The sequence below is a fragment of the Marmota flaviventris genome, chromosome 11 (genome assembly GCF_047511675.1).
Source record: "Marmota flaviventris isolate mMarFla1 chromosome 11, mMarFla1.hap1, whole genome shotgun sequence".
Taxonomy (NCBI): Eukaryota; Metazoa; Chordata; class Mammalia; order Rodentia; family Sciuridae; genus Marmota; species Marmota flaviventris.
In genome coordinates this window covers 104,136,291-104,162,605 of record NC_092508.1, presented here as the reverse complement: position 1 = coordinate 104,162,605, position 26,315 = coordinate 104,136,291, and the positions used below count along the sequence as shown (strand labels likewise).

Here is a 26,315-nt window from a genome sequence, read left to right as displayed (position 1 = left end):
AATATAAGAAAGTTGTAACTTTGTGGATTAGTCTCTGTGTCCTCATCTGTACCATTGGTCTACCTGCCTGTTTTGGTACCAGTACCATGCTGTTTTTGTTACTATTGCTCTGTAATATAGTTTGAAATCTACACACCCACAGATTTTATAAAGGCATATTATTCAAGAAAAACAAAAGGCAATTATAAACTCCAGGCAGGAAAAAAAACAACTAAAAATCCATATGTTTCAAATAGGAAACCAAATTAAAATTTCATGATTTTTTAAGAGTTGATAGAAATTTTTAAAATAGAATCTATTTAGCCTTGATACTAGAACTCTTCTCCATCAGTGAACCACAGGCCATGATATTGATATTGAACTGTTTTTTGTTTTTGTGGTGCTGGAAGTCAAACCCAGGGACCTTGCACATGCTAGGAAAAAGCTCTTAACTCTAGCAAGATATTAAACCTTCACACACACACACACACACAAAAAAAAACTATAATCTGAGCCTCTACTTGGCCTTGCAGAGAAAAGGTACAGGAAAGCATAGGAATGATAATGTGTTCATTTTTTAGTGGCAACACTCACATGAAAATAGGGGTAAATACTCAAGAAATAGGGGTAAACTGGGAGTATAGGTCATTGGAAGAGCACCTGGCTAGCATACGGGAGGCCTAGGGTTTGATCCCCAGCCAGAACTGCAGAAAAAGTACCAAAGCATGTCATGTCAAGTCACAAAGGTAAGTTACTAAAAGAGCAATGTGCTGCTGGGCTGGGGATGTGGCTCAAGCAGTAGCGTGCTCACCTGGCATGCGCGGGGCACTGGGTTTGATCCTCAGCACCACATAAAAGTAAAATAAAGATGTTGTGTCCACCGAAAATTAAAAAAAAATAAATATTAAAAAATTCTCTCTCTTAAAAAAAAAGAGCAATGTGCTGTTTAAAATTGGAAAGAAGCTTTTATGAGGCATTCATATACATGCACCAAATCCTTACCTTGTCTAACAGTGATTCAGTAAATATCATCTGAGTTTGTTAATCAAGAAATGGAAGAGTAATAAGCTGTGGTTGTAGCTCCATGGTCGAGCGTTTGCCTAGAATGTGTGAGGCACTGGGTTCCATCCTCAGCACCACATAAAATAAATAAAGGCATTGTGTCCATATACAACTAAGAAAATTTTTTAAAAAAGAAATGGAAGAATAAGTATAATGTTTAGAGTGAAAGTTGTGACCATGAGAGGCACAAAACCCAGAAATAAAGAAGTAGCCTCTGGGGTGGGGGCTTAAGGACAGGAAGGGACCCAGGAATCCACAGCTTATGGTTGCAAATCCTTGCAGCCTGGTGAGACGCTACCATATGCACACATAACCTTGAGGACAATTAAAATCATCACGGGATGACTGCTCAGATCACTTAACTCCAGTAACCAAGGCCATCCAGGGGAATCTGAAATTTGATGACTCTTGGAGACAGTGCTGTTGCCATTTGCAAGAAGACCACATTCATCACACTTGGCCCAAGACAGACTAAGAGTTCTGGCCACGTACAGCTTCTCATGCCCTCCATTAACCACAGCAGAGACACCCTTGAAGGCCCAGAGGTAATTTCCCCTCTGGTGTTGTGCCCCTTTGCACACTTACATTTGTATCCTAAATTTTGCCTCAACTGCAGGTGCTCACAGAGGCGTGTGCTTATTTCCACATTATGTGGGCATTGCAGGCACCCTCTGTGGGCTTCCCCACCTCCCGCCTCCCTGACCTTTGCAACCAGACATTTAGCAGAGAGCCCTCTCTGCATCTTGCCTCCAGGCTGCAGGCCAGCCTCTCTGCATCCACAGCCCACAGTTTTTGCAGTGTTGTTCCCTCACCAGCACACTACACCTGGGCCTTCCCCTGCCTTGCATTTGGGAATTAGAGTGCCTCCCAGTCTAGCTACCTGCCATTTAAGTTGTGGAGGGACATCCGTTTCTTGACACTGAGATCAAATTTCCATACATCAAGTGGAATCATGGGTTGGGTTTGGTGTTTTGTTTTGGGGGGTTATTCCTTGTTTGTTTTGTGATGGAACCCAGGGCCTCGCACACACTGGGCAAGTGCTCTACCACTGAGCTCCCCGCTCTGCCCTGTATTTTTTTCATTGTTAAAAAAATATCATACAAATAAAATGAACAAAATCTCAGTAGTTCTTAAACATCTGAGATGAAGCAACTGTGAGGGGGAAGCTATGTTGTTGTTTGGAACAAGGACAGGGGATCTACTGCTCAAGCTCTGGAAAGAACATTGAAAGGCTCTGTATTTTAGTATTTTGATAGAATTGCTCTGTGCATCCATTAGGTCTGCTTAAAAAAAAAAGTAGCAAAACAAAACAAGTGGGCTGGGGTTGTGGCTCAGTGGTAGAGCACGTGCCTCTCATGTGTGAGGCACTGGGTTCAATCCTCAACACCACATAAAAAATAAATTAATTAACAAACAAACAAAGTTATTTAAAAAAATAATAATAAGATTCTCCCTTAAAACCAGATACTGTATCCCAATGAAGCTTTCCTGAATCAAAAATACTACCAAAAACAATGTTAAATATTGACATTTCCTGGTAGATCAAATGTCACCCTCTTCTTTGTCTTCTCTTTAAAGTTATTTCTAAGAGGCTATTTTTGTTTTCAGAACAAGAAGCTTTTTTTTAATTTTTAAAACCACTTTGCTTATTTAATAATTCCCCCTAATTCATCATAGTTCGAAACAAATACTTTAAGCCATTTTAAGCTGTGATTTCAATTAGACTTGTTTCCATGTGAGGTTGGTAAGTCCCAGTGGTATGCAGTGAAGCTCTTAAACCAGAGAAGTGGCATTTATGGATGGTGTGATATTTTAAAATGCCGCCAACTTGAAGGCACGTGCTCTCCCACTTCTGCTCTCCAGCCGAGCTGACCTGGGACCGGGAGTGTTAGTGCTAGCAGGAGCCTCGAAGAGCATGGGCAGACGCCTGTCCTGTGCCTGGCTTGGGAACAGATAAACAAAAGCTCTTTTTCTCTCTCCTGCAGAATCCCAACCCAGGATTATTTGCCGTCAAGCGCCCTCTGACCTATGCAGAGACGCTGATAGATTACCACCTCTGCCCCCACCCCAAGTACATGTTCACCAACGAGTGCCACAAGGGGTCCAGCATTCCTCTCACCCAAAAGCAGTTTCTCCATCACACGGTAAGGCCATCCCCCAGCTCCCTGGCAGAGCTGGCCTTGGGCTGTGGGGAGGGGCAGGGCACAAGGATGGAGGGACACCACTGAAATTAGAAAAAATTAGGCTCAGAGCCACAGCTGCAGAGCAAGAATGGTAACGACGGCCCTCATCGGCCAGCCCTAAAGGGACACGGGCGGAGACTCGGCCCCACTCTGGTCCCGTCCATACTCACTTCTTGGGTTACCTGCTTCCCCCTTTTTTCAACATCCTCACGTTTCCCCCTTAAAGGCCATGCATGTTCACTCACTTGAATTTCAGCCTTGTGAAATGGTCACATGGTTGGCATAAGCCCATGGTCTGACCTCTTCTTGCTTTTGCCCCTACAAGTGTAGAAACATCAGGACAGACAAGGCACAGTAAAGAAGGGGCTCCAAAGAGTTCCTTCTACCGCAGTGACCAACCTGACCTGAATATCCAGAGACACCTCTTCGTAATTACCCTCAGGCCCCTCAAACTCAACAAATCCCTAACTTGGGTCATTATCTCTGACTTCCACCCACCACACTCTGAAGTGCCTAGCCCTCACTTGCATGTGTGGGGTGGGGGAGTAGAGGGGAGTAATCAGGGATTGAACCCATGCAGCTTTACCCCTGAGCTACGTCCCAGTCCTTTTTCATTTTTTATTTTGAGATAGGGTCTCACTAGGTTGCCAAGGCTGGCCTCCAAATTATGATCCTCCTGCCTCAGCCTTCCAAGTGTCTGGGATTATAGGAGAACACCATCATGCCCATTTCCCACTTGCCTTTTTGTTCTATGGAATGTGCACAGAATTCAGGTGGTCCTTAATCCCTCCCTCTTGCTCATTCCCCTATCCACCCAGCCTGCCTCTTACATAAACTGCCACTCTCCCCCTAGTTTCCCCTATGGCTCACCATTGCTGTGGTCAGGCCTCCATAAAAATCTTTTGATACAGATCTGATCATGTCAGTTCCTGCTTGAATGCCAGGGCTCTACTGCCTGTGTGAACAGTTCCATGCTCATTAGCTAGGCCCACGAGGCCCATGGTGACCACCGGCCTCTCCAGGTGTGCCTTGCCCTCTCCCCATCCCATGCCTTGCACTCAGCTGAGCTGATGGTCTCCTGACAGCACTTGGCGCTTCACCAACACATTTGCACACACAGTTTCCCTGTTTGTCTTACCATCTGGAGAACGACCCATCCTCTTTGAATGGGGCATTAGTATTGCATCCATAATCCTCAAAGCCAATCATAAGGCCACATCTGCCCCCATCACAAGGACATGTTGCTTGTATAGCTAAGGAAGCGGAGCAGGTGCACTTCTGTGTTGCCCCTTTTGCTTTTACAGTCACAAAAGCAATTGTCTTTTTTGCTTCAGCAAAATTCAATCATGTTTAACGAAATTATAAATTTGCAGCTAAAATTTTTGAGATTGAAAATAGCTGAATGAAATGAAATTCTTCTAGACTCCACCCCCCAATCAGTTCCCTACCATGCTCTACCCCTGAGCCAACTTTCATTGCAGGACATTATTCCCGGAATCATGCACTGGAAGAGGTTCCAGTCCCTGACGCTCTCATCCTTGCCCGAAACCTCTAAGATGGAGACCACCCAGAGGTAAGCCACAGCTCATCTGTCTCCTGGGAAGATGTCTGTCCACAGACCACAGAGGCTGAGACCCCCAGAAGTTAAATACCAACAATATGTCAAGTCGTACTTTTAAAGCACGAGGGAGGGCTTACTGATCCAAGAGCTATGGACACATGTAACTGATTTTCATATTTTGAAATTATCCGAGACACACTTTTTAAAAAAGTGATGTCCTAGGTGGCCCATTGGCAAGACCAACAATCTAGATAATTCTGCTAAAATACTCATGGTCGATTTTTAAAAGGTTTTAACTGGTCAAGATCACCTTCTGCACCCTCCATATCCAATTCTAAAGAATTCACTTCTTGCCCAGCCTGTGCTCATGGGAGTCCCACACTATCCTCAGACAGAGACAGCTCAGCTCCATACGCAGCCTGGTGCTCGGCCACAGTCAGAACTGGTAGGTGAGAATATTGTTGGCCAATGAAAGAAGAAAATCAAGGTAGTCAAATTTCTGCCAATTTGCTTATTTAATATCTCTTCAAAACTCTAAGATATCAAATAGACTGATACCCTTTCTTTAGACTCTATCTGGTCAGCAGCTCACTCCTGAGCCCTTGAACTTGAGTCTTCAGTTCACTGTCCTTCTAAAAGTAACTAAATGAATTATTGGTAAGCAAATGTGCCTAGTGTCTCACAATGATCATCAGCTGTCACCTTCTGTTCAAATCTTCTGATTCAGAAGGAGGCCCACCCAAGGTGGCAAAGCCCCAAGAGTATCCAGGAAAGCTAACCCCTGCCACTGACCAAGGTCAACAGAGGCTCTTTATAACCCCCCATCCAGCTCCCACCAGTGTGTCCAGCTCCTCTGACTCAGAAACATGGAGAGCCCCACAGGACCTCTGGGAGCTGGGGAACCTCACATGTCTGCTAGGAACCTTTCTGAGCCTCGTCCTCTTGTCAGAAAGCTAAAGAGGAGGCTGAACTTGTGAGGGTTCTTCTCAGGTCCTTCTCAACCTTGACATCATATTTTTAGTAGAACTAAGAATGCTCACTGCTATGATTCAAACATGGTTTGTCTCCTCCAAAATTTGTGTTGGAGTTTAATCCCTATTAAGGTATTAAGATTAAATACCTTAATTCCTATTAAGGTATTTAATCCCTATTGAGGTATTAAGAAGCTAAAAACCTCCCCCTAGAGATGGAGCCTTTGGAAAGCAATTAAGATTAGATAAGGGGCAGGAGAGGTGGCACACGCCTATAATCCCAGCAGCTCAGGAGGCTGAAGCAGGAGGATAGTGAGTTCAAAGCCAGCCTCAGCTAAAAGTGAGGCACTAAGCAACTCTGTAAGACCCTGTCTCTAAATAAAATACAAAATAGGGCTGGGGATGTGGCTCAGTGGTCAAGAGCCCCTGAGTTCAATCTCCAGTATCCCGCCCCCAAAAAAAGATTAGGTAAGGGGTAAGCCTTCATGATTGAATTCTGAGGGTTTTATAAAAAGAGGACAGAGGTCAGAGGACACATGCCTGAACTCCCTGTCTCACCATGTGATGTCTGGCCCATCCCTGGACTCTGCCAACAAGAAGACCACTACCAGATGCAGCCCCTCGACCTTGGACCAGAACTGTGAGCCAAATAATCCTTTTTTCTTCATGACTTATCCAGTCTGTGGTATTTTGTTGTTAGCAACAGAAAATGGACAAGTGCTCACCCAAAAAGCAGTTACCCAAGTCCACTGTCCATCCACTGCCAGGGATTGGAGAAGATTGTTGGAATCGTTGAACCCCTAGGACTTAATTTGACCTCTTCCTTCATTGCCAGCAGCAGAGTCTCCCTGAGTTACAGCTGATGCAGCTGAACTTCCAGGGGGCTTCTCCATGTGCTATGCTTTGGATTATTCCTCTGGGGCTTCTCCACTATTTGCCTTATTTCACAAGATAAACAAAAAGCCTGGGGCACTGGATTCAGGACAGGAGCCCAAACATGCCACTTCCTTTCCTGTCACACCTCATTCAACCTGTTGCCAGCTCAAAATGAATCCAGCATCTCTCTTGTTTATTTTAACATACTTTTAAAAATCTAGATCTTCTAGAATCAGGGGAAACGGTGGCCGTGTAGAAAGAAGGAAAGCCTTGGTGTCAGAGAGACCAGCCTCTGTTACTTGTGGGCCATGTCACTAGCTCTCTGTAGCTGGGTGAGTCACCTCTTCACTGACGCCCTTTATTTCCTCACCTGTGAGGCAGGGACAAGTGAGGAAATTAAAGGCTGGTCTTGTCCTCTCAGAGCTGTTTCAAAGATTGAAATAAAATGATCTTGATGATCCTATGAAGCGATCCAGCATGCTGCCCAGCGCACTTTGGTAACCCTTCTCTTCTACCTTCCAAATTGTCCAATCACTCTGTGGCCACCAGATGGTGCCATCAACACCTCAGCACACACATTTTACTGGAGGACCAGGACGCATTAAAATGATCCACATTGTGGGGCTGGGCGGCACAAGTCTGTCCTCCCAGTAATTTGGCATGCTGAGATAGAAGGTTCTCAAGTTCAAGACCAGCCTCAGCAACTTATTGAGGCCATAAGCAACTTAGTGAGACCCTGTCTCAAAATAAAAAATAAAAAGGGCTGGTGCCCTGGGTTCAGTCCCTAGTACTGAAAAATAATAAATGAATAAATAGACCCTTGTAGGAGGGAGGGGGTGGGTGTAAGTCAGTGGTTGAGCACTTGGCTAGCATGCTAAGGCCCTGGGTTCAATCTGCAGCACAAAATAAAGAAATAAATAAAATTAACCCACACGGTAATCAGTAAGGCAAACAGAGCTCTGTCTGGGATTCTGTCATGAGACTGAATAAGCAAAATGAGGAGTGATGGGAAGGGGACTGCCTGACTCCCACCCACGCTCAGACACACAGGTCCCGAGAATTAAGAGAAAACATCCCTCTTCTTACTAATTTTTTTATTATTATTTCCAAAGCAATGTCCTTGGAAAAAATCCTGAGGCTGTCAGTGTGCAGTGGCCATGGACTTGAGCAACCATGAATTAAACATGAATTCTACATGAATTAAAGAAAACTCTCCACCATGACTTGTTACTTTCAGCTTCTGTGCCCAAATGCTCTGTTGGGCCAGTTTGTTTTAAAATAAGCTGCAATTGAATAACAGTTCAAAATCAAGAGCAGATTCTGTATTTCCTTATCATGGATTCCCACTGGATTTATTTCTAAATGTAGTTACAAAACAGTAATAGTAATTCCTTTTTTTTAAGTTCTGTTTTAATCCATTCAGGTGGCTATAACAAAATACCATAGGCTGGGTAGGTTGTAAACAACAGAAATTTATTTCTCACAGTTCTGGAGCCTGGAAAGTCGAGGATCTGGCATTGGCAGACATGATGTCTGGTGAGGGCTTGTTTCCTCCTTTGTAGTTGGTGCTTTCTCGCTGTGTGCTCACGTGAACAGAGGAGCAGGGCAGCCCTCCGGGACTTCTCTTCCAAGGGCACTAATCCCTTTTATGAGGGGTGCACTCTCACGACCTGACCACCTCTCAGAGTCTCCATCTCAAAATACCGTCGCATGAGGAGTTAGGTTTCAGCAGATGATTTTGGGGAGGACACAAACATTCAGTTTATATGGAGTTTACTTCATAGACATCCAATTAATGAGTTTTCAACTTTGCGGACATTTTTCTTGAATAAATTACCTTCGAGTAATATGAGGCTTCCCTTGTATCTTTTGACTCTGAGATTTATCTGCATCTTGTTAAACCAGGTAATACAGTTGCTTAACATTTGTTTATTCCAAGTCATTTTTGTATCCATATAAATCAGAGCAGCTCATTGATTTCTGTACTTTTTAGTAAACTCAGAGAGAATTTGTCAAGTCTCTTCGGACTTCCTCAAACTCTGAGAAGTGAGCAGCAATCAAAGAATTTTTCTCATCCAGAAGGTCCCAGACTTTCAGATTTTATAGAGCAGTGAAATGTTCAGAAAAATTTGGGGAACTGAGTTAGCATTATCAGAGATTTACTTTGTCAAGTAAGGACACTAAAGTAAAACAATACAAAACAAATGAGAACATCCAACCATTTCAAATGCAAAATAGGTCAGGGGATGTGCCTCAGTGGGCGAGTACTCCTGAGTTCAATCCCTGGAAGCTCCCCACCAACCCCCCAAAAAAGAACATAAACACCAAAAAAAAAAAAAATCAGAGGAACATGATTGGAGAATTTACAAATTGGACTCATTTTGTTTCATGAAAATCTCTTGGTTGTTGTCATTACATTGCCCCAAACCAATCTGGTCTCTGCGAAGTGGTCCAGCTCCCTCTTTTCAGTCCCTCTTCTCAGCAGGACTCCCCTCTGACTACACATGTGTTTAAAAGTTTTGATGGAATTTTCAGTGAGGACCTGGATTCTTTGTCATGAAGTCAGTAAACAGGGTTAATCTCAGGTGGTGGGGCCCAGGGTCTTTTTAGAGGGGAATGAAATTAAAGACAAAAATCTGAGTGATAGTTGTGCACATTGCTACTAGAGTATGCTTGTATCTTGGCCTCCTGTGCAAAGCCAGAGGAGAGGTATACAGACACATACTTTACATACACTCAAGGACACACACCTACATACAAATACACATACATACACACATTTTAGAAATCATGAATGCACACCAAACCCTACAATTCCAGTCAATATCCAAGCATTATTACTTGCTTTCCATTTTCTTTCACTGTGAAAACCCTGCCCTAGCACATTTACTTACTCACTCAACTTCATAATATATCCAATAGTTTCAGAACTGACTCATCCATGAACACCTTCATAAACAAGCATAATAAATAGATCACAGATTTATTGGCAGTTCTTCCCCTACCCTTATCCCACCCAAGATTGGGGGTATGTGGGTGTGGTCGCACACTGGAGAAGTCACCTCTTCTTTCTATACTATATCAGTTCTTTCTTTCTCTTTTCCCTCCCTTCCCCACTCTGCTCCCTCCCTCTCTCTCTTCCTCTCTCTCACCCTTTTCTTTTTCTTTCTTTCCCTCTGTTGTGATTATGAATTACTTGTTTCAGTTTGCTTTCAGTTTTTTAAAATTTTCCTTTCCTGTTGACTTGATTTTATGTTTTCAATAAGTAGAACATCACCGTGTCTTCCAAACTCAAAACTACACAAAAAGGCATCCTGGGAAGCGTCCCTCCTCCCTCCTCCCTCCAGAGCTCATCCCTGCCCAGGGGAGGGAACCAACTTGGTCCTCTGCCTCCCCTTTCCTGATTCTCTTTGTGGTGTTAAGCATTCCAAGTGTATGTATTTTTCTTATTTTCTCTTCTCATGTGAACTGTGGCCCTTTAGGTAGGCTCTTCTGCATTTGCTTTCTTCCCTCCTAGAAACCACAGCATATCAGTTCACAGATACCTTTCCCACCTTCCCTCTATAAAAACCACAGCACCATAATGTTTTTTCAGCCATTCTCCTTACTTGACAGGTGCATTTTTTTTTTTTTGGTTTTATGTGATTTATTTAATGTATATTAAGAAACACTTAACTACAGAACCCTAAAGAGAGAAATAGAAGAAGATCTTAGAAGATGGAAAAATATACCCTGTTCATGGATAGGCAGAACTAACATCATCAAAATGGCGATATTACCAAAAGTTCTCTATAGGTTGAATGCAATGCCAATCAAAATCCCAACGGCATTTCTTGTAGAAATAGAGAAAGCAATCATGAAATTCATATGGAAAAATAAAAGACCCAGAATAGCAAAAACAATGCTAAGCAGGAAGTGTGAATCAGGCGGCATAGCGATACCAGACTTCAAACTATACTACAGAGCAATAGTAACAAAAACAGCATGGTACTGGTACCAAAACAGGCAGGTGGACCAATGGTACAGAATAGAGGACACAGAAACCAATCCACAAAACTACAACTATCTTATATTTGATAAAGGCGCTAAAAGCATGCAATGGAGGAAGGATAGCATCTTCAACAAATGGTGCTGGGAAAACTGGAAATCCATATGCAACAAAATGAAACTGAATCCCTTTCTCTCGCCATGCACAAAAGTGAATTCAAAATGGATCAAAGAGCTTGATATCAAATCAGAGACACGCCGTCTGATAGAAGAAAAAGTTGGCTACGATCTACATACTGTGGGGTCGGGCTCCAGATTCCTCAATAGGACACCCATAGCACAAAAGTTAATAACTAGATAGTTTTTTAATACTCTAGTTGGACACAGTATCTTTATTTATTTTTATGTGGCCCACATCCTCATATGTACTAGGCAAGTGCTCTACCGCTGAGCCACAACCCCAGCTCATAAATAACATTTTTTTTTTTTGGTGCTGGGGATTGAACCCAGGCGCATACAAGGCAAGCACTCTACCAGCTGAGCTCTATCCCCAGCCCCTGCATTTTTACACAGGGGCAAAACAAGGGTGAGAGTCTGCTCCCAAAGGCATGTGCATTCACAAAGGAGCCTCAGATTCACCCGTTTTCTGCTCCTGCTCCTCTGCCTGACCTTCAGCCCGCAGCCTTTCCCAGGCTGGAGGAGGTCCCTTTCTTTCCACGTGTGTTCACGTACCACTCTTTGCTCTTTTTCATGACACAGAACTCTTTCAGGCTTCTGGAAATTTCTTCCACCAAGATTGTTGAAAAACGTGTATCCACTCCTGTCCTTCCCCTGTTCTCTTTGCTGTTGTGTGATCCGTTTTTATTCCTTCAATATTATTTAAAAGGTTTTTAAGGAAAAAGTTGAGACCACCCAAAAAGCGAGTACTCATTCCACCATCTTGAATCAGAAATCTGCTGCCAACATTTAAATAACGACATATTTTCTCCCCCTATCTCAAAATTATTTTAATGTCCTCAATACTCAGGAAATTTTATATAAACCCCTACAGTTATAATGCCAAACAGTACGTGATGGGGTGGTAAGGAAGGTTTGAAATTGGACAGAATGACCAAGGAAGACTATGAAGGTGGGCAAAATGGCAAGAACAAAAAGTAGGTCCTCTACCTACCCTTCCCTGCCCCACCCAGGAAATTCTCTCAATGAGCCTTGCCCATGCCAGGCAGGCGCTCCACCACTGAGCCCTCCCCAGCCCCTCTGTGAGACTGACCTCACACTCCAGGAGACACCGGATGGCAGCCTTCTCCAGGGTGTGACCAGGGCCTCTCAGCTGCCTCTGCCTTTTCCAGAAGCATTGGGGGAGGGGTGCTCCAGAGGGAGGGAGGGCAGAAGAGCAGAGGGCCCACCAGGGGAAAAATTGAGATGCTGTAGGAAATCACAGAAAGACCCCCAAACTGCTAATGTGATCATTTATCCTGGGCTGCGTGTGTGTTTTTCTTCTACAGCTATGACTCCTACAATCCGGTTATACTTCCTATCAACACTCCTGCCCCTCTTGAGGACTTACCGGAAGAAGACAGACTGGAAACTATTGAGCGGTACTGATTTTCTTTTTTTTTCTTTTTCTTTTTTTCTGCATTTAATCTCTAATGTGATCTGTTTTCCAAAAAATATGCAAGGTGCTGTGAGGGATTTCAGAAGAGCACACAGCCCTTGAGCTTGCAATTCAAAGGAGCAGATGAGGCCAATGTCCAGCCATACCACCACCTAAAAGAGATCCCAACTTGGCTGGAGAATAGACAGACGAGGTGTAAAACATGCTGGTAGCTGGCTGCTCCATCCGGGAGCACAGGGAAGGGAGAGCAGAGATGGTGCTGATGGGCTGGGGAGGCTGCCGTGGTCCTGCGGACTCGGTTACTCCGTGAAATACCGGTAGGATTTGGAGAGGCATGAAGAATAAGCCCAGAAGCAAGATGCTTACACTTGATTTTACTGATCAGCAGCCAGCAGCCAGTGAAAATATGCCCTTGAGTCTCCTGATAACAGACCCAAGAATGGGAAATCTGAGCCAAGCAGAGCACGTGTGCTTGTCTCAGAGCAGCTGCTCATCATGAACACCTCAGAGCACACATGTCCCCAGCTGAACCGCTTGCCAGTGCCCCATTTGCAGATGCCTCTAGATTGCAGTCACTGCTTTCTCCTTTTTAAAAAATGCTTAGCTCTTGATACATCGCTACATAACTTCAGGGAGAAATGATAAATTTCATATGTTTTAGCAAGTACTTTCTATCAGGCAGGGATAAAATCCATTTAAGTTTTCTAGTTTAATTAACCAACAAAGCATAAAGTTTTAGCCATACTCATCTATATTAGTTCATTTTCTGTTACTATAACAAAATACCCATGGCAAGTTAACTTTATAAAGAAAAGAGGGTTATTTAACTTCCAATTCTAGGAGTTCAAAGGCAAGGCACCAGCTCTCTCTGGTGAGGACCTCATGGAAGATGGCATCACAATGGTGGAAATACATGGGGCAGCCTTTCGGGGCTCAGGCTCACTTTCAATAACTCACTTTCATGAGAACTAACTCAAGAGTCCCTGAAGAACTATCTTACTGCCTTCTGAGGGAATACCTCAATAAATTCACAACCTAAAACTGAGACACCTCCTCACATGTCACCACACTGGGGACCAAGCTTCCATCATGAAAGCCATTTGAGTGCAAACCACATCCAAACCTTAGAAACATCTTTATTAAAATTAAATTCTATCACAATCTAGAGCATTTGAGACATTGTATATCATAGCAGTGAAGGTATAGGCTATGGGAGCTGGGGATATAGCTCAGTTGGTAGAGTGCTTGCCTTGCATGCACAAGGCCCTGGGTTCAAACCCCAGCACCACAAAAAGAAGGAGAAAGGTGTAGGCTGTGGGCTCAAGGCCCCCACTCTGCCACTCACTCTGAGTACACCTTGGGCAGGTGACCTCACCTCGGTGCCTCAATAGCCTTGTCTTTTTTTTTTTTTTTTTTTTCTTTTGGTTTTAATCCTTGCAGGTGGCAGAAAGGAGCACTTGGATGTGTGGCTGTATCTGTGATGGCAGTATTAGGGTAGGGCGCAAGGAAGACCACTAGCCTTACATGACAAGATCATGACACATTAGGAAGACCCAGGGCCCCAAATCTCCTCCTTTGGTCTCTTATTTCCTGACCTTGTATGACTGAAGATCCACTCTCTGGCTCTGTCCCTATTAAAGCACAGATACCCCTGGGGGCGGGGGGGCGGGGAGTCTCACCTGCACATCCGCGTAAGTCCCTCAGAGCCTTTTTGAAGTTCAGACTTGAGGAACAGGGGCAGGAGAGATGGCGGAACTAGAGAACACCTAGTCCAGGAGGAGACCAAGGGAAATACAGGGTGAAAAGCTGAAGACACCCGCTGCCACCTTAGGCATTGTGACAAGACGCATGGTCCTGCAGGCTCTCATTCAACTAGAGCAAAGTGTCAGCATGAGGAGTCTGGTCCCTGGTCACTGTCCAGGCTAGTGTCCATCCTGGGCCACATGATGTGCCTGTGTTTGCTGCTCCTGGGCCAGTGACAGGCACATGGGCTCTGCACCAACCCCCAAGGGCCCACTTGTGAAATTCTGGGTCCTACTGGAAGGTGGTAGAGCCTCTGAGAGTTGGGGCTTAGTGGAAAGAAGTTAAGTCACTGGGCATGTGTCCCTGCAGGGGACTTGGGGACTCTGCTCCCTCCTGTCTCTTTTGCCTCCTGGCTGGCATGAAGTGAATAGGCTTCTTCTGCCACACACTCCCCACCAGGATGTCCTGTGCCACCGCAGGCCCCATGGCAGCAGGGCCAAGTGACCCTGGACCAAAACCTCTGAAACTGGGAGCTTCCATAAGCCTCTCTCCTTAGAAGCCGACTCTCTCGGGTGTCTCGATGCAGTGATGGAGGGCTAGCACACCGGGATCACTGTGCCTTGAAGTGAGAAAGAGGAAGTGTTTTGAAGTATGACTTCATTCCTTCAATAAGACAGATGTCTTCATTTTTTGTTTGAAATATATGAATAAATTTGTACTGGGCCTTATATGGATTGCTCATTTCACAAATGAAATCATTTAACACCTGTCACTTTTCAAAATATTATAGAAAGTCATTTATCAATCCATTTTTCTGCTTCTGTGGCATCTGCAAAAGTTCTTAGGTCTAGTCCAGTGGGGCAGAACACTTGTACAAATCAGGCAAAGCAGAGGTATCACTCACAGAGAGGCAGCAAGAATAAACAGAAACTCAGGATTCAGGGTGAGCCAGCTGTGTTAGTTTCTCATCGCTGTGACCTAAAGACCTAACAAGAGCAACTCAGAGGAGGAAAAATTTATTTTGGGCTCACAGTTTTGGAGATTCAGTCTACGGTTGGACAACGCCATCGCTGTGGGCCAGAGGTGAGAAAGAACATCAAGGCAGAAAGGTGTGGCCGAGGAAAATGGCCATGCAGCCAGGGAGCAGAGAGAGAGAAAGAAAAGGGTCTGGGAAAAAGATAGACCCTTCGGGGTCACACCACCCTAGTGACCTACTTCCTCCAACTTGTCCTACCTCCCAGGAGTCCATTCAGCTACCTGTGGGTTAGTTCACTGATGAGATCAGAGCACTCACTTCTGGAAAGCCTCACCTCTGAACCTGACTGCATTGGGGACCATGCTTTCAACGTGAGACTGGGTAGTGGATTCCACATCCAAACTATAACTTCCACTCCTCAAGGTAGAAAGCGGCCCAGGCTGGAGGTAGCCACATGGACAAATGCCCCCACATTGATACATTGCCACTGAGGGACCCTGAGAGTGTGATAGGGAATGCTCACTCACTCTGCTGTTATGCCTGAGTGTCACGTGGATGACTCAAGCATTGCTGAGAATACTGTTCTGAGAGGAACAAGGACACAGCCCAGTTCTGGACATTTCCTCCTGTCTCAAGATGTTGTAGTCTCAGTATTTTCTGCCCAAGAATTGCAAGCAGTGGTGTAGACCATAATCCAGAAGTACAGTCCCAAATGTCATTATCCCAAATGTTGAAATCTCAAACAATCAAAATCCCTAAAGTCGACACTCCTGAAAAAAAAAAAAAATCCTGAAAGATTAAAATCCCAAATGTTAAGATCCTGAAAGCTGGGGCTGGGGTTGTAGCTCAGCGGCAGAGCGCTTGCCTATCATGTGTGAGGCACTGGGTTCCATCCTTAGGACCACATAAAAATAAACAAATAAAATAAAGGCATGCTGTCCATCAACAAATACAAAAAAAAATTGTTTAAAAAAATCCTGAAAGCTGACATCTTGAAAACCACAATTCCCATGAAAAAGAAGCTATGTAAAAAGGACAGAAAGCCAAATTCTGGAGAAGGGATTGGTCATGCAATAAAGCAACGACAAAAACTTGAGTTTAAAAATGCATCATTGGTCTGCATTGATATTCCTTCTACTGGTGAAATTCCAGAAGCTTCTAATAAATTAAAATCACAATTGCCTGGAGAATTCAGTGATGTTACTCACTGGTTCAAAAATAATGATGTACATGGTGGGATAAGAAGGCAAGTTAGACAACAGCACTGCTGTTTGATTGCTGGTATTATTTCCGCTGAATTTGTCGTCTGTACATGAGTGCATGCAGAATGGATTTCCACGTTGCCAAACAATGGGAAGATTTAATAGGGAATGCTCATGTCAGTATGAATTGAATCACAGAAGAATTTCAAAAAGAGTAGCGTGTAGGAAATGAATGTAAACATATTCTCTGAGGAGAGGCATAACCTAAAGAAAAACAAAGCAGCTATTCATTGCGAGGCAAAGCTTCCAAAGCTGGTTAATGATTGTGAAGGTCAGACAGCTGCCACACACTATCTCTGTGCAACTGCCCATCATCTGGCCCAGTCACACACTTCTTCACATGTCAATTTTCCTTTTTAGTTCTTTTGGGGAGAGGGTTAGTTTCTTTTCTTTTTTAGTTTTTCTCTTTTAACCCTACAATTTTTATTTATTCAGTCATTCATTTATGGTACCAAGGATTGAACCCAGGGCTGCTTAACCACTGAGCCACAACAAAAAGGGCTTTTTATTTTTTATTTTGAGATAGGGTCTCGCTAAGTTGCTTAGAGCCTTGCTAAGTTGCTGAGGCTGGTTTTGAACTTGTGATCCTCCTGCCTCAGCCTTCTGAGCCTCTGGGATTACAGGTGTACTCTACCACACCCAGCTGCTCCCACTATTTTAAATTATTAAAATGTTATTTTTTACATTTCCCTATGCTATGTATTTCATCTTCACATCATTTCCAATATGGAGGTATAAATTGTGCAGAGGCTTTCAGGGTCTGATTCATTTCATTTTTTTTTTTTCTTTTTACAAATTTGAAACTTTTTTAAAAAAAATATTTATTTTCTAGTTTTAGGTGGACACATATCTTTATTTTACATTTATGTGGTGCTGAGAATTGAACCCAGTGCCTCACACATGCCAGGCCAGCACTCCACCACTGAGCCACAACCCCAGCCCCACAAATTTGAAATTTTTTGACATGAAAGTACATTATTCACAGTGTAGGCTTCATGTGTATGCATTGTGTATGTACTTCCTCCATAATTGGACAACTGCATTTGTGAAAGATAAAATTTCTTGAGAAGTTGGCTCTTTGGGCAACTGCATGTGCAGAGTGACCCATGATGGTTTTGATCAGTCTTATCCAAAAACTTGGGCATTTCAGATGACTGTAGTCCTAAAATTAGGTTAGCACAATTACCAATCACAGTGATGTGCATTTATACATTCCACCTTTTGACCTAGTTCTTACAAACACAATTTTTCTACTTCTGGCTCTTATACCCTTGTAACTGTCATTAGCATCCCTGAGTATTTTTTGCTTGCAAAAATATGTTTATCAGGGCTGGGATTGTGGCTCAGCGGTGGAGCACTCGCCTAGCACGGGCAGGACCTGGGTTCGATCCTCAGCACCACATAAAAATAAAGGCATTGTGTTGTGTCCATCTACACCTAAAAAAATAAATGTTTAAAAAAATATGTTTATCATTATTGCCCATTTTATAATGTAAAGTGGTCTATGAAGTATTTTGTCATATTGTATGTTTTTCAAATAGTATCTTTAAAAGAATATTTAAATTTTTTTGCAAAATTATATTTTTGATATTTTGATCTTTGGGATTTTAGACTTTGAGGATTTTGACCTTTAGGATTTCAACATCTGGGATTATGGCCCAAACCTTGCAAGCAGGACAGGAAAGATCTGGATCATCCAAGGCTGTGGGGGACCTACCTTCCTATAAGCACCCTTTCGATTTTCACTCCTTAGCTTCATTATTCAAAAATGTTTTCAGGGCTGGGATTGTGGCTCAGTGGTAGAGCGCTTGCCTAGCACGTGTGAGGCACTGGGTTCAATCCTCAGCACCAAATAAATAAATAAATAAATAAAGTTATTATGTCAATCTACAACTAAAAATAAAATATTTTTAAAATGTTTTCAGTCTTTTTTTCAGAGATAATTATGTTTTTCCATATTGTATTGGTGCATTATAATAATACATAATAATGGAGTTCATCATTACATATTTGTCCATGCCCCCAGTATAACAATATAATTTGGTCAACCTAGATCTCCATTATTCCCCCTTTCTCTCCCACCCACCTCCCTCTGGTTCTTTCTTCTACTCTACTGCTCTCCCTTCTATTTTCATGAGAAATGGTTTCATTCTTAATAAATTCAAACTCTCATATTCTAAACTATATTACCACTTATGATGAAGCAAAGAAATCCTGATAACTCAAGGGTTGATAACCATTCATCACTGTCGTGGTTAGATTAGGGTCCCGGCCACTGCCAGCCTGTTCTGTGATCACAGGAAATGGTTTGGTACTTGCTAGGCAATAGTGTCCTTCACACAGTATGTACTCAAAAAATAACTTTGTGGCATACTGTTTCAGTTCAGTTTTACACATAAATAATCAATTAGTGAAATTCTAAATAGCCGAGGCATATTTCCTGTTCTTCTAAGACCTGCCCACATGCTCCAGGCAGTACTTGAGCATCTAAGCCTGGAATCCTGATCTAAAAAGGAAGGTTGAAGTGGCTTCTAAACAAAGCCCCACATGGGGACATTCCTAGAGAGCACCACAGCTAAGGTAGGATGATGGTATGTGCTTGGTTCGGGTTCAGAAGAACAATCCTGACTGTCCAGCCCGCTAGGGAGACATCAGCAGGCTAAAGGACAGGCAGCCTTTCTCCATCCAGCTCTGATGTGCACACTATTGTGATTCAGTTTCCTCATCTTTAAGATGGAAATAATAATAGTACTTCATAGGGGGTTATCAGAATTACAGGAGATAATTGATGCTGTTTTGAGGAGAATAGTAATTAAAATAACTGGCATTTACTGAGCACAAAATCTCTAACAGGCAGTGCTTGGAGAGGAGTCTCATGAATTCCCCATGACGAGGTCTTATTATTATGCCCACCTTAGAGATGAGGAAACTGCTCTGGGAAGATAATGCCTGCCAAGCACAAACATAGTGATTCACGTATAGCAGCTGCTCAGTAAACATTAGCTTTTAGCAATGTGAGCTAGGACTTTTTTTTTTTTTTTTTTTTTTTTTTTTTTTTTTTTTTTTGCAGTTTTCTAGGGTATTCTCCTTAACAGAAAACTTCCCTGATTACCTGTGCTTCTGTATCACTGCTGGTGAAAGGTGCTGTTTGTAACCCCAAACTTTGAAGTCTTTGTTCATCTTTGAAGCATTTCACTTTAACTGAATGTGGTGGAAAAGGCTCTTTGTCCATTCATTGCTTTTTTCTTCTGAAGTCACAGAGATGTTGAATCTAGAGGCTAAGTTCCTTGGCCTCCCCAGCAGTTAAGTACTACATTTGATGAGGTCTTTGCCGATGGGATATTGGCAGATGAGGTAAAAAACTTGGACAAAGTGTTTCTCCTCCACACTCTTCCTTCCCACTTTTTCCAGTTGAAATTCAAACGGCAAATAATCCAGCTTTAACCATCAAACCACATAGCTCTAGGCCACAGTTTGGCAGACGATAATTCATGGCCAAATCTGCCTGACACCTGTGCTTATCAAGTTTTACCAAAACAGCCACACCCATTCAGTTACTATTTATGATTCCTTTCGTGTTGCAATAGCAGAGTTAAGTAGTTATAACTGAGACAATGTGACCTGCAAAGTCTTTATAGAAAAAAATGTGCCACTCTAGGGAAGGTTCTAGAAGATTAAACTAGATTCCTTGAATTTCTTTCCCCATGGACTATTTAAAATCTACCAAATATATTATGTCTGTGGGTGAAAATGCCACAATGAATCCTGCTTATATATATAATTATAATGCAGTAACTGAAATAATAATAACAACAACAACAGAAGAGAGACCAGTTGAGCAGAGCAAGTGGATCAGGTGGAGAAAAGAAGGGAGGGGAAGGGAAGGTGCTGAGAAAAGAGGCTGATCAAATTATGTCATGGGCATGCAAACATGGCATAATGAATCCCATATAATGCATAATTATAATTCACCAATGAATTTTTTAAAGGAACAAAAAGAAGAAATATATCATTTAATTTTAAAGCAATTGTGAATTTTACAGTTATCCTTTATGATTGATTTCTATTCTAATTCCATTGTGGTCAAAGAAAATAGTCTGAATGATTTCACTCATTTTGTTTGTTTTTATTTTTATTTTTTTTTTGTTGTTGTTGTTAATGGGCCTTTATTTTTTATTTACTTATTTATATGCAGTACTGATTATTGATCTCAGTGCCTCACACACGCTAGACAAGCACTCTACCACTGAGCTACAACCCCAGCCCTGAATGAATCAACTCTTTGAAGTTATTTAGGCTTTCTTTATGGTCTAAGATACAGTCCATTCTGGTAAATGGTCCATGTGCACTTGGAAAGAATATGAAATCTGTGACCCCATTTCTAAAAATTGCTTTTTATTCTCTGGTTATAAATAACTCTTCCCTACCATTGTTTGTTGGCAGAAAGCAATTTAGCAGCTTTATGCTTCGCCAAACATAGACTCATCAAAAGTAGATGTTTAGGACTAATGTTGAAAGAACAAGTAATGCTGAACTCCTCCATGAATACAACAGTTCATTCTATTTTATGTTAGGAAGGAAAATCAGTTCCCATAAACATCTTATTGCTTTTCAGCAAGCTCTTTGAACATAATATAGAAGTTACATTGACTCCAAGAATGATTGAAGCGGAATTCCCTCTGTTGGACATTAAGGACGCGAAGAAGGAGAAGTAAGTGGTGGTTCTGGGGCCTTTGATCCAAGAGGTAGTCTGAGATCAAAACTCTCATGTTATCTAACTCTGAATATCTCAAGCTTTGAAAGAAACACATTTCCGTTGTTTCCTATACTTGAATGTCTATTTTATTTTATGCACAATTAGCCTCTTGAATTTGGTGAAGCAAGTGAAACTTTAGAAATTGAATCCAGTGTCATTTGGCTTCAGAGACACATTTGTTCATTATTAACAGCTGATGGAGTTTCGTTGAATATAAGGGAGTGTGCTCTAGGACAGACCAGACCTGAAGCTGAATCACAGCTCTATCATTTATGACATAGGAGATTTCAAGCCCAGCCACTTATCTTCTCTGGGCCTCAGTTTCCTCATCTGTAACATGTAAAAAAAACACAATCCCTTGCACAGGGCAGTTGTGAGGATCGACTGAGATGCCAAATGTGAAAAACATTCTTTTTTTCACTTCTCTATCAGTGGACCAGGTAAACTAAAATCATCCTTTTAAACACTGGTTTGGAAAAATATTTTTGTAATTGTAAATAATCACCTCGAATTCATAGGGGTTTATAAGTTTGAAATTCCACATATCCTTTTTTAAAACTCTCTTATGTTTTAAAGTTCCACATAATCCCAAAACCAGATAATACAAAAAATATAATAACTATAATTCTACCACCCAGAAGTAATAACTTGCATAATTTGATTTATGGACTTCCAAATATATTATATATTAATAATATATTATAATATTAATAATATATTATATATATACAGTTTTAATAAAATTAAATAATATTATAATTTTTCCTTATGTACTTTTATTTTACAATATATATAAACATATTTATAAATATAGATAGGCAGCATTATATTTCATTGAGTCGATGTACTATAATTTATTTTACTAACTCTCTACTAATGAATATGAAAACTCTTTTCAATGTTTCGCTGTTGTCAGTAGAGCTGCAACAAATACCCTGGTGTCATAATTCCTTGAAAACTTATAAGACTTTTTTTCTTTCAGATAAATTCCTAGAAACATAAATGCTAGATCAAGGTACATTTTAAGGTTTTAAATATAGATTACTTAGTTGCCATCCATACCTCCTACCAGCAGAGGTCAGGACTGCCTGCATCCAAGAGCCCTGGACAACATGGAATAGGATCTTTTGGGGGGAGGGTGGGGGATTGGTTTGTTTGGGGTTCTGTTGATATAGCAGTGGTTTTTGTTTTGTTTTTTATTTTTCATCTTTATCAATGTGATAGATTTTTTTAATTTAAAATTTTTTTTCTTTTTTGGGGGGATGGGAGGCTAGTACTAAGGATTGGACTCAGGGGCACTCAACCACTGAGCCCTATTTTGTATTTCATTTAGAAACAGTGTCTCACTGAGTTGCTTAGAGCCTCGCTACTGCTGAGGCTGGCTTTGAATTTTCGATCCTCCTGCCTTAGCCTCATGAACCACTGGGATTACAGGCATGCACTACCACCACGCCTGGCTTAAATTTTAAATTTAATAAAAAGGCCATCTTTTTAATCTCCAGCACCATAAAAAAAATGTCCATCTCATTGTTTTAATTTTAATTTCTTTGTTTTAAAGTTTTTTATGCTTATCAACTATTTTTTTAATCAATTATTCTTGTTTATGACAAGCTTATTTTGCCTGTGTTTCTTTGTAATATTCCCCCACATATTAAGGACAATTACTCTTTCTTACATGAGCTGCAATTTTGTTTCCTTAGTTTGTCTTCTAACTTTATTTAGGGTGTTTTAGAAACTCTGGGTTTTCCAAAAGACATGCTCACATGTCTCAGAGCAGTATTCTCTGGGGTTTCTCTGGCTTGTTTGTGATACTTTCAGACACCACAACAACCAGCATTTCTCAGAAAATAGATGGGCAGTTTGTAGTAAAAGAAAATTTAAGAAATAAAATTTCTAACAGTGAGCATCTATTTTGATCAGTTAATTAACTCAATAAAATAATATCATAATATACTACACTGCACACACACACACACACAAGGAAAAAAAAGCTCTTGTACCTGAACAAAGAGAGGCACTTTGCATTTTGTTTCAAGTAGGTGACTAAAGGTTTTTGTTGTTGTTGTTGTTAAATATTTTTTTAATTTTCAATAGACCGCTATTTATTTTTTTATTTATATGATGTGCTGAGAATCGAACCCAGTGCCTCACTCATACTAGGCAAAGAGTCTACCACTGAGCCACCACCCCAGCCCAACTAAAGGTTTTAATAAAAAAACTTTTCTTCTATTTCAAAAAGTACCCAATGTAGAATAACTTTGTCCATGGCCTAGGTAATAAATAGTCAATACTTTTATATTGCTCTTTAATGTGGTTTTTCACCCTTTATACTTTAATATCAATTGATTATAAAAATGGGTAAATGAAGTAGGAGTTATTACTTTATTGTTAAACCAAAATACTGTATCATTTTTTCTTTTGTTTTTATTTTGGCTACTTTGCAAAAAAGTAACCCAAAAATAAACTCTGAACATTTTCTTGTTCATCAAATTCGCTTTTAATTTTTATTAAAATATTTATATATGTGCATTTTTACACATTTTCAGTAAACATTCCCAAATGTACTTTGAATTCACCTCTTTTGCAGTTAAAATTATTTATGTGCATGTCAAAATTGTCAACATGGTTGTCATTTTATTGGCTGTATAGTAGTCTAATAGGATGATATCCCATAGACTATTTTCCAAAGATTTTTTGGTCCTGAAGTTCTTTTTAACTCATATCAAGCATTATTCTGTGCTTGATTTTGTCTACTCTATCTTGCCCTATACATCTCCCTCACCTCCTCCAGCTTCAATCAACCAGAGCTTAGACAGATGGGACACAACAAAAAGAACACATAAATGATGTTTAATTTTCCCATCAAAACTGCTCTGCAGGATCAGGGGTGCAGCTCAGTGGCTGAGCACTTGTCTAACATGTACCAGGCCCTAGGTTCAATCCCCAGCACTGAAAAAAAAAAAAAAAAAAGCAAAACTAAAACAGAATAAACAATGTGCTGCTTTCATATTTATTTTCATGGAAGAATCACCTGTTCTCCCTTGACGGCTGGAATTACCTGAACAGATGGACATTTTCACTGGAAAATGGTCTTTTTTCCCCTCAAGACCCATTAAGGAGAATCATTGTATACTGTCCCGGAAACTGAGCAAGTGACTTTAGTTGCTGACACATCATTCAACACTGCTAAGATCATCACAATGTTACTCAATCATTAATATCTTTTAAAGGAGTCATGATCTCTACATTTTAGACATGATTCCTTAAAATGGTGCCAAATTCTTTTCTTTAATTGTGTGCATTAGGGAACATTTCAGTTCTCCAGTTTTAGAGATTTCTAGTTCTCCAAAAGTATAAGGCATTTGCCAGAGCATGACACATCGCTCTCTCTAGACAATGTCTCAGAATCATTTAATTTTATATTGGGTACCCCCATTTCCCAGGCAGATCATATAGCTGAGTTCACAATCTTTAGAGCGATACCTGTTCTTTCAACCAATACACTCAGCATGTCCTCCCAGGTATCTGAATGGTGGGACACTCCACAACAGCCTTTCCACTGCATGTCCAGCTAAACCTTCACCTGTGGCCCAGCCCCCCCAAGAAGCAAGGCGGCCCCTAGGAAACCTAGATACTCCCCATTTCTCAGCCCTTTGTCTCAGACCCTATGATACCCCTTAACCGACAGCCTCTTTTTATCTCACATTGGGTTCAAGTTCTACCCAACAACCCTTGGCCAAACCCCCATCAACCTCTAGCACACCTTGAGCACCTGTACCACCTCATCAGGTGCATATCCACCTTTCTTCTTTCTTTACTGAGTCACATCCCCAGCCCTTTTTAGCATTTTTTTTTTTTTTTATTTTGAGACAGGGTCTCACTAAGTTGCTTAGGGCCTCACTGAGGATGGCTTTGAACTTGCAATCCTCCTGCCTCGGCCTCTCAAGCCACTGAGATTAAAAGTGTGGACCACCACACCCGGTCATAACCTACCTTTCTACAGCCATTATCAGAGTCAGAAACATTATTTCTCTACTTTATTCATTAAGATGAATAAAAAAAAAACACTAATGCTGACTGTGGATTTAGAAGATATCATACTAGGATCTCTGAATAATTTTTCATTTTACCTTTATAACAATGCTTGGAAACATAGGAATTACCATCTTGGGGAGGTGGAGACTGGACACCTAGGCAGGTGCCATGCTAGGAAACTGATGCAGCTGAGACTGGAAGCCAAGCCTGAATCACCTGCAAACTGAAGGTTCTCACTGGCTAGTAAATTATCGCCAAATATGACTTAAAATCTTTATGTGTTAAAACAAAAACGTCAACCTTCACTGGCATTGGTAGGTGATTTGCATGTTTTACAAAGTGCCTAACATGCCCTTATTGTGCTTTCTGATATCCAGAGAGGTGAAAGACCAGGCACAAGCAGCAGAGAAGGCAGGAGAAAAGGTCCTTGAGGAGATGAAGAATCTGCAGGCCAAAGCTCTCAACGCATACCTGATTCTAGAATAAAAATCACCAGGAGGTCAGTTCCTCTTGTTTGCTCTCTGCAGATCACTGTGGTCCTTTGTGTCCACTTATGGTCTGACCATTTGGGGAAGTTCCTACAGGGAAAAAAAATTGACATGTAGATGTATATATGTTTAAATTATAATTTTTCTTTCTAAAAATAAAATGTTATTAGTATCATGGCAATTTCAAAGCTTCTTGGTGCAAGATTTAGTGCTGGAATGTTGGAACAGAGCCTTCTTGAGCAAGAGGTGAGCCCCGGTGCCAAGGGACCAAGAGCCAGGAGCTGACAACATTTTGAGGGAGTCTTTTGGAGGGGTAGGGGGCAGGAGCCAGAGACAGGATAGATTTGGGAAGAAGGCTGCTCTCCCACCTCTGCACAGATTCAGCGTTGCTGACTTTGGCTTCGGGAGCCAGTCCCAGGAGGCATGGACGCTAGTTCCCCAATGGCAAGGGGAGAATGGACCTGGAGGGGTCACTTTGAGATGACTAGAGCTTGCAGACTGGTACGGGAACAATAGGAAAACATCCCTCTGGGGACTCCCTGGGACAAGAGGTTGTTGCAAAGGGGCCCAGAATCCCAGCTGACATAGGTTGGTAAGAATAGGACTTTCTTTCCCTTGTGGCACCAAATAAGTAGGCAGGCACTGTGCCCCTGAGCCTGGCCTTTCAATAGTGTTTGTAAACATGACCAGTGAGGCTGGCGATATTTGAGTTGTGTTGTAATAACACATAATTATCCAAATATATTTGAGTGTATGACTTCCACTCATTTTCTTTCTTTATTTATTTGTTTATTTTTATTGATTTTTTAAATAAATGACAG

General features: G+C 41.5%; 1 protein-coding gene across 1 annotated transcript in view; it reads left to right on the top strand.

Moving 5' to 3' along the window:
- Cfap221 (cilia and flagella associated protein 221) overlaps positions 1-25,571 on the top strand; it is a 103,411-nt gene extending 77,840 nt beyond the window's left edge. The window contains exons 19-23 of the mRNA XM_027936879.2: positions 3,027-3,185; positions 4,706-4,797; positions 12,125-12,217; positions 20,831-20,926; positions 25,384-25,571. Of these exons, the coding sequence (XP_027792680.2) occupies positions 3,027-3,185; positions 4,706-4,797; positions 12,125-12,217; positions 20,831-20,926; positions 25,384-25,492 (549 nt within the window). The 3' untranslated portion in view covers positions 25,493-25,571. The remainder of the gene's footprint in view (positions 1-3,026; positions 3,186-4,705; positions 4,798-12,124; positions 12,218-20,830; positions 20,927-25,383) is intronic.
- Positions 25,572-26,315: the final 744 nt, after the last annotated feature.